Source organism: Brachypodium distachyon, chromosome 4 (assembly GCF_000005505.3).
Source record: "Brachypodium distachyon strain Bd21 chromosome 4, Brachypodium_distachyon_v3.0, whole genome shotgun sequence".
Lineage (NCBI taxonomy): Eukaryota > Viridiplantae > Streptophyta > Magnoliopsida > Poales > Poaceae > Brachypodium > Brachypodium distachyon.
In genome coordinates this window covers 42,582,973-42,598,368 of record NC_016134.3, presented here as the reverse complement: position 1 = coordinate 42,598,368, position 15,396 = coordinate 42,582,973, and the positions used below count along the sequence as shown (strand labels likewise).

General features: G+C 53.0%; 3 protein-coding genes across 3 annotated transcripts; all 3 read left to right on the top strand.

The window, feature by feature from the left end:
- Nucleotides 1-6: 6 nt before the first annotated feature.
- LOC100835585 (signal peptidase complex subunit 3B) lies at nt 7-4,239 on the top strand. The gene is made up of 6 exons (XM_003578571.4): nt 7-261; nt 445-492; nt 597-659; nt 1,225-1,278; nt 2,359-2,445; nt 3,831-4,239. Exons 1-6 carry the CDS (start codon nt 136-138, stop codon nt 3,954-3,956), a joined length of 504 nt encoding a protein of 167 aa, XP_003578619.1. The 5' UTR covers nt 7-135; the 3' UTR covers nt 3,957-4,239.
- A 4,245-nt stretch (nt 4,240-8,484) lies between these two features.
- Nucleotides 8,485-11,374, top strand: LOC100835277 (benzoate--CoA ligase, peroxisomal). The gene is made up of 2 exons (XM_003578570.4): nt 8,485-9,607; nt 9,735-11,374. Exons 1-2 carry the CDS (start codon nt 9,410-9,412, stop codon nt 11,253-11,255), a joined length of 1,719 nt encoding a protein of 572 aa, XP_003578618.1. The 5' UTR covers nt 8,485-9,409; the 3' UTR covers nt 11,256-11,374.
- Nucleotides 11,375-12,060: 686 nt separating this feature from the next.
- On the top strand, nt 12,061-12,621 carry LOC104585143 (predicted GPI-anchored protein 58). Its single transcript, XM_010241141.1, has one exon. The coding sequence runs from the start codon at nt 12,061-12,063 to the stop codon at nt 12,619-12,621; it is 561 nt and encodes a 186-aa protein (XP_010239443.1).
- Nucleotides 12,622-15,396: the final 2,775 nt, after the last annotated feature.

Below are 15,396 nucleotides of genomic sequence, written 5' to 3'. Positions count from 1 at the left end.
GGATTCCCGTCCTCTCCGAGAATCGTATTGCTAACGAAAACAGCCTGCGAAAAGTAGACGGAGAACTGAACGGGGAGTCGCCGGCGCCGCCGCGGAGCAGCAGGACTAGGGAGCGTCGATCCCGAGGGCACCAGGATGCATTCGTTCGGGCACCGAGCCAACGCGGTGGCGACGTTCGCCGTGACGATACTGGCGGCGATGTGCTTCGCCGCCTCCTTCTCCGACAGCTTCAACTCCCCCACCCCCACCGCCTCCGTGAAGGTACTATCCTGCTCCCCTCATCTGCCCTGCCCCGTGCTCGATCTCTGGCCGCCGCCCTACCGCGAAACGCCAGGCGCTCCACTCGATCTATAGTCGATTGGTTCGTCCGGTCTCCCGCGGATTTGCTTGCTTGTGCTCATGCGATCTCTCTCTCCCTGTGTGTGTTTGGACTTTGCTGTGCAGATCTTGAACATCAACTGGTTCCAGAAAGAGGCCAACGCCAACGACGAGGTGATCTCCTTGTCCTTTCCGTGTCTCGACTCTGAATTTTTTATGAGATCTCCTTCCTCGGGGTGAACGAAATCTGACGAAAATTTGCTCTACCGTCCCTTCAGGTTAGCATGACGCTGAACATCTCGGCCGACCTTTCGTCTCTATTCACGTGGAACACGAAACAGGTAATGTGTATTGCTGGCACCCTATCCCCTTTCCCCCTTATTGTTCACTGTTTGTATTGTTGATGCCTATTCTAGAAAGTATAAGCCTATAAGGTAGAGTGTATTTTTTTTTCTACGTTAGTGATAGAAGGTTGAACACTTGAATTCATAAGTCAGTTTGGGAAGCAAAATGTGATTTATAGCTATTCTTGGATGTTGCAGAATGATCTTGTAGCAGTGGCAAGTAGAACAGAAAGTTGATGCCTATAAATTCTTTTTTTCTAGAATTGAGGAGCTCAGCTCCTGATTTCATTAATGAAACCGCAACTGCAAAGTCTTCAGGTTCAACAGAATTCAAGCAGGATTTAAACTAGCTGGACATAGCACTACAGCCATATACCAGCAACAGAAAAAGAAACAGGCAGATGACTTGATATTACAGTATAGTTTTGTGACAGTGTGCAAATTCAGCTCTGATGTTTTGATGCTACGATGCAACCAAAGTTCTAATTCCACTGATGTCTCATTTTCTTGTCTTGGATTTGATATGCTTAATGAATTAATTGCTTCTCTTGGATGGTTCTAGGTGTTTGTTTTTGTGGCAGCTGAGTATGAGACACCACAAAATGCCTTGAATCAGGTAAGGTAGCGATGATTATCCTTGTATCTGCAGTGTATATTATTAAGTATGCATGATGTTGATAACTATTTTAAACATCCCTTGTCACTCCTGTGTAGGAGAGACTGTATAAACTATGTTGTGTTGCACATCTAATGCCTATCCTGTCCAATAAGATAATTTGCCTTCACATCCACAATTAAACCAAGATATTTACTTCAGTGCCCAGCACTACTATGCAGTGTTGTTTGCATTGGTTTCTCACATGATCCTGTGGGACAGTATGTGTACTAACATGATTACTGAAAGCTGCAACAAGCCAACAACTGGGTAGTTATGGCACCAAGCTTCCACATGTCACTGTACCGCTGCCGCAGTCAATTGGCATGTAATCATGGCTTCCAGTAATAGCAAATAATTCCATTTTTGTCCTCTCAACATCGAATGGCATAATAGGTAGATGCATTTATATTTGATGGTTTTGGAAAATGAATGTAACGTTTTTTCGTTCCTCCTTCACTGATCCACCAATGTAAAGCGTATGTACTTGTATTAGGTGATTCTCAACTTCGAATCTTGTTACTGCGACTCAGCCCGTGTACTGGTTAACCACCATTCTGTAAAAACTCAATGATGGTGTTAGCCAAAACTAAAAAATCTACCGAATTCAGCTAGAGTTTAGCTCATGTTTGTCCACTTCTATAATCATTTCTGATACCTCATTTTGAAGAGTTCCATTATATGCTATCACAATGTGCAAAACTTTCTTAACTCATGCTGAAACCACCTGAATGCACTTCCCTTATCAAATAAACTGAGACAATCAAGTATGAATAAACCCAAAATATATTATGGTAGTCTACCGAATGCTAGCTTGTTTCTATGTTATATTCCCTCCTGCTGTTCTTTTCCTGAACTTTTTGGTAAATCTCTGTGTGCCTGTGGGGTCTATATTCTGTAGTTTTACTGATACATGGTATATTTCAATCACTTAACAGCACATCTATTGTGTAACCTAACTGTGGCAGTAAGAATTAGCTCTTGTATTAGTTATTGAGTCCTTTACTGGGTAGTTATTGATGCATTGGGTTTATATCGCAGGTTTCCCTTTGGGATGGAATTATACCATCAAAGGAGCATGCCAAGTTTTTGATCCATACCACAAACAAGTACAGATTTATTGATCAGGCAAGCATGTTACCTCCATTGCATGTTAATTTAATTCAAAACATCTACTTTGATTTTGATTCTCAATTTTGCATTTCAAAGTTATGGGATGCTTTCGAGGAAAAAGCTAAGGGTAGTTATATTTGGAGCAGAAGAATTGTTTTAGTTGATAATTATTGTCTTTTATGGGAACTGGATGAACAAAGACTTAAGATGGTTATAATCATAGTTACCAGATTCGGTGAAATTTGCCTCAAACCCTGATCCCGATCAATCTAGATAAGGGTTCAAGATCGCCAGATCGAGAATATATCGGCAGAGTCATCTATCTCAAATGAACTGGGAAAACAAAATCAACGTGACCATGGTGGGGGTAGACGGAGGTGGAAGAGGGGAAAAGCAACATGGTGCCTCGCTTGCCGTCTTTGGTCCTCTGTCGCTGCTGCAGGCCTGTGGTCGCCTTGTTCCTCACCTCCACCGTCACCATTGCAGTGCAGCTATCAAGCTCAGATGTTGCATAGTCCTTCCCACCTCTGCGTTTACTGCCATTCCCTCTTTGCAGGAGAATGATAAGGGTACACCAATCTAGTAATGGCAGAGAAGGGATTGGAGGAAAAACTGATGGTAGTTTAGGCGTTGGTGGGACCGTGGGAGATGAGAGCATGGTGATTAGAGGAGAACGGAAGCAGCAGCGTTCAAGACTTGGGCGTTGGTGAGAAAAGTGCTAGGGCTGGGAGAAATAAGTAGCTCGCAGGCTGGGATAGGCTTGGTCTGCCGAGCAACACCCAAGCTGTTTTTTCCATTTGTTTTATGTTCTTCATATAGGGTGACAGCGACAGGTATAAAACAGAATACAGGACTTACTGTTTTTTAAGAAAGTGAATCAAAATCATTGGATTAACAAGTCAGTTTTGAACTCGATTCGTGGAAGGTGACAAATCACGAATCGAGCGAACTGTGAATCTGATTGTTGTCTTAATGGTGAAGAATCTTTTCATCTTTTCGTGTGTGGTGTTTGAGATTGATTACTGTAATTGGTCCCAGTCGCATGAATCATTTTATGTATTTAGATGGTTATCAGTGTGTTTTAGTTAGAAATTCTGGAGCCATGTAGACTCTTGGTCCGCTGTACCATTTGGCACAATAGTTGGTTGACCCGAGCACACATTATCCCTTCGTATCTGACAATTTCTGCTTCATTAATCTTGCTGATATGACCTACACCCAATCTTTAGTTGATGACAAATTTCACCCATCAAAGTTTAGGATAACTATGTAACGTTCTGTTATTGTTCGTTGCATGCATGCTTGCTGTAGGTTGCAACCGTTTATCCAATTATTCGCCATTCGGAATCTGGCTTTCATGGTTGGTTGATCCACGCCCTTTTTCACTTTTCTCGTTACAGGGAAGTAATCTAAAGGGCAAGGATTTCAACTTGACGATGCACTGGCACATCATGCCCAAGACCGGCAAGATGTTTGCAGACAAGATCGTCATGACAGGCTACCGGCTCCCGGAGCAGTACAGATAGACCGTCCACGATCCATGGCTCGGTGGGCGCTATGCTATGCAAATGCAGGAGGTTTAGTAGCAGTGACATGGCTGCTGCCGAGCTTTTTTGTTCTAATCCTAGCGGGACGTGTAAACTTACTCATGAGCTTGTATCTTAGCTGAAACCATGTGACACAAAAGTTAAATTAACCGAGCAAAGCGAACGTGGTGCGGCAAACTGTGTCCTTAGAGCCCCTTTTGTAGCAAAGCCCACGGGCTGAAAAGCACGGTATTGCAGTATCCGTTCGACCGTTCCAATCCAAGTAGCCGAAAAGCCAGGCTTTGTAGTACGAAGCATCCTTTTGATTGGCCCGCTTGTGTGCGAAAATATATAAGTTAAATTTAAAGTTGCTATTTTGCTTGCGATTTGCGAAAAGCCGGAAACAATTATCAGTCTGTGCTTGTCCGCACCGGCGCCGGCAGGGATGACCACACGAGCCTTCAGCGGCTACCGTCCTGCCTGGAAGACAAATGAATTTACGAGTGAGCGGGAAGCAGCAGCGGCCTGTTGGTCATGCTTGTTTGGACTTCTGAGAAGCACGCCCGCAGCTTCTCCGGGGAAGATCCAGGGCTTCCGGAGCAGTACAGATAGACCGTCCAGAATCCACGACTCTGTAGGCGTTATTCTATCCAAATGGATGAGGTCTAGTACTTAGCAGTGACTTCCCTTTCAAAACATAACAGTGTCTTGGCGGGTGCTGAGTTTTTTTCTCTAATCTTAGTGGGCCGTGTAAAGTTACTCATGATCTTGTATCTTAAATGAAACCATGTGAAACAAAGTTAAATTAACAGTGCAAAAGGAATGTGGTTCAGCAAACTGTTTCCTTAGGACATCTCCAACAGCTGTTTTGCTGCCGTTACTTAACGCCACGTGTCAGACTTTTGCTTAGGTGGAAGAGAAAAAGTAGGAAAAAGTATAATACTAGTTACTCCTGCAAGAAATTGCTACTTCATATATACCAAGAAAAGTTGGAGTATGACAAATAGGTCCTAGTAGAAAAAGTATTTTTTTATTAGAAAAAAGTGATGGATAGGAAAGAGAAGTGATGACATGGAATGCAAAACAACGGTTATAGTAACGGCTTGTTGAATAGCCCCTTTCGGAGGAAAGGCCATGGGCTGTTCCAATCCAAGTAGCTGCAAACTTGCAAAGCCACCGCGTTTTGGACTACGAAACATCCTTTCAATCCCCTAAAAAAAAAACGAAGCATCCTTTCGATTGGCCGCTTGGCTGGTATTTTGTTTGCGGAAACGATTATCAGTGTGGATTGTCCGCACGGGAGCCGGCAGGGATGACCACATGAGCGTTCAGCGGCTACCGTCCCGCCTGACACACAAGTATAAAACACGAATGGACGAACGTTCATCATCATCACCAGACACCAGGCCCAGGTCCAGGTGCTCGTCGCGCACCGAGGAAAACCTCCAAAAAAAAGAGAGCAGATTGCTAGAAGCAGCAGCGGCTCGGTTTCATCTGGCTATTTTCCGAGCCCGAGGAAGACGGCGCGGCGCGAGACCGGAAAAAGGGAAGCGACGACCCGCAGGAATCACCACCAACTCGCGTCGCGTCCGTCCGTGCGCCCCTGACCTGCTGAATGCGTTCGTTGGTCTTCCTAAAGCGAGGCAAAAACGAGGTAATAATCCCCCTGAACTACTGCTTCTTTCACCAACCCTGGAAGACGGCCGGCGGTCCTGTTGTATGCGTACGTAGCTCACCGGTCGAGCGGTTAAATTTACCGTTAAACATGCATGGCTTCCCTTTCCACGGGCCCGGGAATTCAGGACAAGAAATCCAGTCGCGCGTACGTTGCGTTGAATACCACGTACTCCTGGCTCCTCCCTCCGTCCCATATTAAATGATTCAATTTTGCTCAAAATATGAATATATCTATACTAAAAAAGCGTCTAGGTACATGTAATATTTCGTCATCTATATTTATACCAATATGTTAAATTGGAGTTGGTGTTGATGGTACGGTCGCGGCGTTACGTCACTTCACTGAAATTACGAATCTGCTACCGATGTCTCCACGTGTCTTTTAATCCCAGCTCCTGCAGTCCTCAAGCGCAGAAAAAACACGTACCGCCCAAAAAAACCAACAGAGCCCTCCTCGCTACTCCTCCTCTCCTACGAATCTCATCCCCACCCCCTGCCCGATCTGGATCTCGCCCACGCCCGCCGCCGCTCTTGTCGCCTCCACCCGCTCGTGCGCGTTGGCGGTGTCCGTGTGCGGAAGGCGGCTGCGGACCCGTGGCTCCGTCGCGCGCTCCGACCGCTGTCTCCACCGACTCGTGCGCGCCGGTGGCTCCCCGCGGGACTTGTACGGTGATGGGATGAGCCTGAGGTCGGGATGGCGGTGGCCTCGAGCAAGGCAGAAGGGACCGCGTCGGCGCGAGCCATCGGTGGCCCTTCGGACGGGCAGTGGCGCGCAGCAATCAGTGGCCGGACGCGATGTGTGGGCGGCGCACAGGCGTACCTGACGGCAAGTGGGAGCAGACGGCGCGCGGGAGTGGACGGGTGGCGGGAATCTACAAGCGGGCGGCCACGCATGGCGGAGTGATGGCCGGTGGCGGGATGAATCGGGACGGGGAGAGGAGGAGTTTGCACTCAGGGTGGATGGAGAGGATAGTCAGAGGGAGAGCGAGAAATTGGAAGAAAAGATTTGATAAATAATGTACGGAGTAGTACTAATAGGAGAACAAAGTAAGGAGAAATATATAAATAAAACATCTAGAAAAAAAAGAGACCAGACTATAGCCCACGAAAATAAACATATCATAAACACATCAACATTTAATTTGATGTTTTGATATAATTTTTTGTTGTTCCGTAGCAACGCACAAATTTTTTTCTAGTATATTTAATATGGGACGGAGGGAGTATTTGCTTCTTCAGAAACAGACAGAGTTGAATACCCATTTTTTTAACACTTGAACTGCATGCAGGGACGACGACGACGACACGATCTGCGCGTTGGTTGGTGGTGCCATTCTTCTTCTTCTTTTTTCTTTGAGATTTGCATTAATTCACCAGTTAGCCGTGTGCCTGTGTGTGGTGTTGGGTGTTTACGCGTGCCTGTACAGAGTCAATCTGTCAATTTGCCTTAATCCATCAGAAACATGAACACATATGGCAGCCAAATAACAAAAAATATCAAGACAGGCCAAATATTGGCCTCCAAATTTGTAAAACGACATAGAAATATGTACGCCGTTTACGTGTTCGTCTCGAAAGAGATCGCAAGGGATAGATCCCGCGCGTATGTTTATTTCAGTTTATTCTGATCCATGTATGAACGAATGGACATCCTTCTCTCCACCGCCATGCATGTATGTCCAACGTATCTCCTTTTTCACTCGGCCACATGCATGTTTGAATATTGCTAGCTATGGGCGCATTGCCAAGTGAGTGCATGTATATCGTGTGCGTCTGGCGTCGTCTGTATGCATGTTTGTACTTGGTGTTCCTCCCAAATATATTGACGACGAAACTCAGACCGAAAAAAGTTGCACATTGCAAACGAGGATGGTTTTCAAGTTTTAGAAAAAAAATTTAGAAAAAAGATTAACAAACAGGTCATTGTTTGAATGAGTTCTGCTCCGCTAGACTTTACAACCTATTGTGGAAAAATATACATAAATACAAAAAAACGTTGGTTGGCCAAATAATAAAATAGGGAAAGGGCAAACAAGATTATGTTATACACAATACAATAGGGTGACGCAAGACTTTTCTTAACAATGCTACAATGGAATAATTTTGTATATCTTCTCTTAACCAAAAGATGATCTTTCACGGGAAAAATAAGACAATTTTTGCCTTTTTTAATTAGATTTCATCATTTTGACATTTATTTTACAGATCAATTTCTTCGTTCAAGCATTCGTTGCAAGATATGGAATTAAAATATAAGTTATTGCATAGCATGTTTATTGTCTTCTCTAAATAACATGGACCCCATAAAAAAGTTAGTCTTCCCTAGCATTGAACATGCCCTTTTGAGAATGTACTGCAATACCAAATTTAGGGTAAGTTGATTGAGAAATTCTTATTTCAAACTGAGACGATCCTGAGCAATTCCTCATCTAACAAAAAGATGTACTCCCTCTCCCTCCGTCCCAAAATAAGTGACGTCAATTTGTATATATTATAATAGAAATACTCGTCACTTTTATTGGAATGGAAGGAGGGCCTAACATATTTTCGAAATTATTTACATTTTGATGGATTTAGAAATAACCGAGAGGCATTTCTCAAACGCTCTAGAAATAGCAAACCTTGATCACGTCCTTGTACTTGCAGAGAGAAAAATTATCACACAAACAGTGGATTATTTTTTTTGGAACAAACAGTGGATTAGTTACTTCTACGCATGTACCACTCCACTTCACACGAAGAGTGGACTAGTAGTAAGAGCATGTCCAGCAGGACCACTAAACAGACCCCTGCCCCAAATTTAGGGGTTTGCTGCAAAATACGTGCTCCAACAGGGACCCTAAACAAGCCCCCAAATTTGCTCCCGAGCCCCCATTCCCACGGGCCATGTAGGGGCCTCCCTATCCGAGATTCCCTTCTCGTCTCCGCTCGTCTCCTCCTGGCGGCCTCTCCTCCCCATCCCGGCGCCGCCGCTCCCCCCCTCCTCCCGGCGGCCTCCTCCCCATCCCGGCGCCGCCGCTCGCCCCCTCCTCCCGCGCGGCCTCCTCCCCATCCCGGCGCCGCTCATCTCCTCCTCCCATGGCCACGCGGGTCAACGGCCGTTTCGCCTCAGCCTCCTACACCGTGGCCGCCGGCAACCTCCACCACGACGGGCCGCCTCTCCCTCACCGCGGCTGGCGGCCTCCTCCACCGCAGCGACGGCCGCCTCCTCCATCGTGGACGCCGGCCTCCTCTGCCGCGCCGGCCGCTTCTTCCTCTACCGGCGCCGGCCCTTGATTTGTTTTTTTTGTTTTTTTTCTGTAAAATGGATGAATGTTGATCAGATTTGATGAATGTTGGTCAAATTGGATGAATCTTGATCAAATGGGATGAATGTTTTTGAGTTGGGGGCTGTGAAATAGGGGCTACTGCTGGAGCAAGAAGCAATTTTTGAACCCCTATTTAGTGGGGCTGGCCTATTTGCAAATTTAGGGACTCAGTTTAGGGACTGGACATGCTTTTAAAATAATTTCGGTTACCGCGCGCGTGCTCCCATGGTTTGGCAGAGGAGCCACACGGAGTACCACTTCATGCCCCACGGTCTCACCCCGGCACGCTATAAATACACAGCCTCACGCCTCCTCCATCCTCTGCATCACACGCAAGCGCAAAAATAATCAGCTTTAATTCGATCTAGCTCCACCTGCAGGCTGCAGCAGCTTCTCAATCGTTCTCAGGAGAGAAAAGCAATCGCACAGAGCCAATCGATCATCACCTTTCACACCGATCGATCGGCCATGGACAGCCTGCCTAAGCGCGACGGCAACTACGTGCCCCTCAGCCCCGTCACCTTCCTGCCCCGCGCCGCCGCCGTCTACGCCGACCGCACCTCCGTCATCTGCGGCGCCACCTCCTTCACCTGGCGCCAGACGCACGCCCGCTGCCTCCGCCTCGCCGCCTCTCTCCAGGCCCTCGCCGTCTCCAAGAACGACGTCGTACGTGCTTGATGATATCTTGCTCCATTGCGTGATTGCGTCCATTAATGGCGCTCGCCGTGTCACTCAGTCACTCATCTGGAACGGAGAATTGTCTAATCAACTCTGTACGTGTTATGTTTTCCAGGTGTCTGTTCTGGCGCCCAACACGCCGGCGCTGTATGAGATGCACTTCGCGGTGCCGATGGCCGGCGGCGTGCTGAACGCCATCAACACGCGGCTGGACGCGTCGGGCGTCGCCGCCATCGTCAAGCACGCCGACCCCAAGCTCCTCTTCGTCGACTACCAGTACATCCGCCTGGCCACGGACGCGCTCAGCTCTATCCTCGCCGCCGCGGACTCCACGGGCACGGCGGCAGCCCTGCCTCTGCTGGTGGTGATCGACGACATCGAGAACCCGACGGGGCTGCGGGTGGGGGAGCTGGAGTACGAGCAGCTGGTGGCCCGTGGCGACCCGGCTCAGCACCCGCCGCGGCCTGTGGAGGACGAGTGGGACGCCGTGGCGCTCAACTACACCTCCGGCACCACGTCGTCCCCCAAGGGCGTCGTCTACAGCCACCGCGGCGCCTACCTCAGCACCGTGGGCCTCCTGCTCCAGTGGGGCGTGGCCCACGAGCCCGTCTTCCTCTGGTCGCTCCCCATGTTCCACTGCAACGGCTGGACCTTCACCTGGGGCGTGGCGGCCCGCGGCGGCGCCAACGTCTGCGTCCGGGCCCCCACGGCCCAGGCCATGTACTCCGCCGTCGTGGCCCACGGCGTCACCCACATGTGCGCCGCCCCCGTGCTCTTCAACGTCCTCCTCGACGACGCCCCGCCCGCGCCATTGCCGCGCCGCGTCGAGGTCCTCACAGGCGGCGCGCCGCCGCCGGCCGCCCTGCTGGAGCGAGTAGAGAAGCTCGGGTTCCACGTGACGCACGCCTACGGCATGACGGAGGCCACGGGCCCGGCCATGGTGTGCGAGTGGCGTGAGCGGTGGGACGCGCTGCCGCCACCAGAGCGCGCTCTGCTCAAGGCCAGGCAAGGCGTGAGCGCGCTCTCCCTGGCCGGCGCCGGCGTCAAGGACCTCCAGACCATGGCAAGCGTGCCCCGCGACGGCGCCACCATGGGCGAGATCGTGCTGCGCGGAAGCAGCGTGATGAAGGGGTACTACAAGGACCCCAAGGCGACGGCGGCCGCGTTCAGGGCGGGCTGGTTCCTGACGGGCGACGTCGGCGTGGTGCACCCGGACGGCTACGTGGAGATCAAGGACAGGTCCAAGGACGTCATCATCTCCGGCGGCGAGAACATCAGCAGCGTCGAGGTGGAGGCGGCGCTCTACGGCCACCCGGCGGTCAGGGAGGCGGCGGTGGTCGCCATGCCGCACCGCCACTGGGGCGAGACGCCGTGCGCCTTCGTGGCGCTGAAGAAGGAGTTCTCCGCGGGGGAGGTCAGCGAGGAGGAAGTGGTGTCCTTCTGCCGGAACAAGATGGCGCACTTCATGGTGCCCCGGAAGGTGGTGTTCATGGACGAGCTGCCCAAGAACGCCACGGGGAAGGTGCAGAAGCTTGCGCTCCGGGAGAGGGCGCGCGGGCTCAGGCCCAGGGCTCCCGAGAAGACGCGGCCCGGTCCGGCCCATCCTGCCGCGTTGACCGCCGCATCCAGGCTTTGACGTACTTATTTTCTGGCTTGCTTATTTGGTGGCAATAAGGAGCAGACGATGAGATGTTGGTATTTATTTGTATGTATAATTCAACAAGTATTGTTTGAAAAAATCTTCTCGCTTCGATCTGGATCGTGGTAAAGATACCAAGGTATATACACATCTCTTTTTACTATACATCCGAGGTTTTCACGGAAAAATTGAGAAGAGTTCTCCCAAACGGCCGCGAGGGCACCCAGGCGGACGCCCGCGCCGCGAGCAGGGAGGGTCGTCAGCTTCGCGCAGAGGAGCCACGCCGCTCTTCCTCCCGCCGCCGTTCTGCTTCACGGCACGGCCGGCGTCCCTCGCCGGATGCCGTGAGTCGCGGCACGTCTCGGAGCGCCAGCCGCGGCCGCGGGAGCCGCGCCCCTTCGGACAACGATGGCGACGAGGGCGCTCCTCTCGCCGCTCCCGGACTCGCGACGACCACCCCTCCTACGCGGAGCCCCGACGACGCGACGACCACGGCGACGACGAGGATGCCCTTGGCCACCACGGGCGTGCTTAGCGCCGCCCCTCGTCCCGTCTCTCGGCTGCTCCCGTTCGCCGCGAGCGGGATCGCTCCACTCACCGCCGGGGAGAAGGCTCCCACCGTCACGGCTACCAGCGCCTGGCACCCACGCCGTCAGCTCTCCTTGCGGCGCCTTCCCCAGCTGCGGCGCCCAGGCCGGCGCTGCCCCCCCTCCTTCTCGACGACGCCATCCTGCCGGACGACGACATTCAGGCCCGTCTGCAGGCCTTGCTGGACAACCACGTCAACGCCCTTCGCATCGAGATGGAGGCCATCCTGCGCCTCGCGCCGACGTCGTTGCGGTCCGCGGCGCCGCTGTCCTCGCCGGCCCGTTCCTTCGCTGAGGTCTGCAACGCCTGGCTGGCTGGCGCGACGCCTTCCCTCGCGCCCTGGCCCCCTACACACGCCGGTCCGTCTCCGTTCACGCCCCCGCTGACCACGCCGCCGCCGGCTCCCGACGCGGCCGCGGGGTGCGGGACCGCCGAGCCGTGCCTGGAGCTTCTGCCAGCGTGCATCGCCTGGGATGTGGCTTCCTGCTCTAGGACGGAGTTGCACGCGAGCGTCGCCTGGGTCACGGGGGACGACGGAGCGATCGCGGCGCCCGTGACGGAGCAAGCGGTGGTTGCAGCGTGTGCGGCGGATCAGGAGGTCGCCGCCGTGCCCGCGGCGGACGACGGTGCGACCGCTACGCCCGGGGCAGAGCCCGCGATGGTCGCCACGTCTGCGGCGGACTACGAGGTCGTCGCCGCGCCTGCGGCGGACGCCGGAGTGGCCGCTGCACCCGCGGCGAAGAACGAGGCGGTCGCCGCGCCTGTGGTGGAGTAGGAGGTCGTCGCTGCGCCCGCGCCCGCGGCGGATGACGAGGCGGACGGTCTGGACAGCTTCGTCGCGCCTGAAGAAGTGCACGAAGCCGTTGTTGTGGCCGCCCCCAGGATCGAGGACCCATCCGTCAGCGAGGGCACTGCCGTTGGCGATGACGCTGCTGCCGGTATGGACGAGGTCTTTGACGACGGCGGCATCGCAACGCTCTCCTCCCTCGACGACCTCTTCGATCGCCCTGCCTCTTCGGTGCTGGCTACCCCTGCACCTGTGCTGCCGCCAGCGCCTGCTGTGGCTCGTCGTCGCAGCGCGCGCCTCCGCGCTAAGCCACGGATCCCCACGGTTGACAAGGCCATCGGCGTCCTCCACAAGAAGCTAGGCTTGGAGCGCCCGGGGATGCCATGTGAAGCTGCCCGTCAAGACTACGTCAACTTGTTCAAGGAGCCCCTGCCCCCTGCTGCTATCCAGGCGCTCGGGGCCCTGTTCAAGCTGAGCCTCCCTGCCACCGGCGAGATCGATGACGCCCTCATTGGGGCGGGCGTTGACGGAGCGCTCGAACAACAGACGGCCCCGGCGGCTCTAGTTTCCTAGATGCATCGGCTTCACCGTTTCTGTGTGTGGGCCTCAACGGCCAGCGGATGTAAACCTTCTGGGTTGCGTTGCATCGTAGGTGTGCGTCTTCAGTTGCGTTGTTTTATTTGTATGAGAACTGGCTCCAGCCTCATCGTCACGGCTCCTTCCGTTTCGTTCGTCTGCATTGCGCCTTTCACGGCCTCGACGTCTGCCAAGTTTCCATGATTGGACCGAACCTCAACATCCTTAGTTGGAACGTCTGTGGACTTAATGACCCATCGCGCAAAGACACCGTCCACGCCACCATCGTCGACACCCCCTGCCATGTTGTCTGTCTTCAGGAGACAAAATTGGCCGCCATCTCCCAAAGCGACGCCAACTACATTGGTGGCTTCCGGCTTGCTAAGCACGCCCACCTGCCGGCCGAGGGGACAAGGGGCGGCATCCTCCTGCTTTGGGACGAAAACATCGTTGTCCTTTCCGACATCTCCTTCGGCACCTACTCGGCCTCGGCCACGGTCACCATCCTCGAGTGTGGCACCTCCTTCAAGCTTTCTTCAGTCTATGGCCCGTGCGCTGACAGCGCGAAACCTGCTTTCCTCGGTGAGATCGGGGCTCTCGCACCGGCCGCGGAGCAAAAATGGCTCATCCTCGGCGATTTCAATCTCATTTACCGCGCCAGCGACAAGAACAACAGGAACCTCAACCTGCACCTCATGGGCCAATTCCGCCGTGCGCTCGAGGACTGCAATCTTAAGGAAGCCAACCTCTAGAACCGGAAGTTCACATGGAGCAACGAGCGTGAGTTCCCCACCTTGGTCAAGCTTGATCGCGCCTTCTGCAACAACGCCTGGGATCTAGCTTTTGACAACCACACCCTTCACGCTCTTTCATCCTCGCTCTCCGACCATTGCCCCATTCTCCTGTCCAACCAGAGCAGCCCCTGGCGCCCCCGCCAGTTCAAATTTGAGAACTTCTGGATCAAAATGCCAGGCTTTATGGATGTCGTTTCCCAGGCTTGGAATGAGGCCTCCTCCCACACTCAGCCGATCCACATTGTCAACCACAAGCTCAAGCTCACCGCCTCCCGCCTCCGCTCTTGGAGCAAGCTTCTCTTCTCCAACTCCAAGCTCCTTCTGCTCATGGCCCTCAACGTCGTCTTCCATCTTGACGTCGCTCAGGAGGATCGTCCGCTTTCCTCGAAGGAGCACGGTCTCCGCTCGGATCTCAAGCGCAGGATCCTGGCGCTCGCCTCCCTCGAGCGGGCGCAAAAGAAGCAGTCCGCCACCATCGCCTGGCTCAAGGAAGGGGATGCTAACTCCAAATTTTTCCACATTCGAGCAAACGGCCGTCGTCAAAAGAACCACATCCAGAGGCTCCGTGTTGGCAACGGCTGGGTCTTGACGCACAACGATAAAGCCGCGGCGATCTTGACGCACTTTGCTTCCGCTCTCGGAAGACCAGCGCTTCGCTCGCTCGATCTCAACTGGGCGGCCCTCGACCTTCAACAGCACGACCTCGACGACCTCGACCTCCCTTTCTCGGAAGAGGAAATCCTCAAAGCCATCGACGAGTCCCCCGCAGATAAGGCCCCGGGTCCGGACGGGTTCACGGGCAATTTCTTTCGTGCTTGCTGGCCCATCATCAAAGACGACATTATGTGCCTCGCCAACGCGTTCGGGAGACAAGAAACCCACAATCTCCACATTTGCAACACGGCCAACATTGTGCTCATTCCCAAAAAAGACGGCACCGATTCGATCTTAGACTACAGGCCGATTAGCCTCATTCATGCCATGGCCAAGATCCTCTCTAAGGCGATGGCGCTTGCGCTTGTGCCCCAAGATGCATGAGCTGGTCTCCCTTAGCCAAAGCGCCTTCATCAAAACCAGGAGCATTCGTGACAATTTCATGTTCGTCCGTGGCATGACCCGCAGACTGCATTGGTCCAAGTCGCCCACCCTCCTCATCAAGCTCGACATCACCAAAACTTTCAACACTGTTCGTTGGGACTTCATCCTCGAGCTCCTGCAGCGCTGCGGATTCCCCAACCGTTTTCGAGCTTGTTTGACTAGCCTCTTCGCCTCTGCCACCTTGCGTGTCCTCCTCAACGGGTCCCCGGGTGAGGCTTTCTGCCACGGGCATGGCCTGCGACAAGGCAACCCGCTTTCCCCGCTCCTGTTCATCCTGGCCATCGACCCGCTCCAG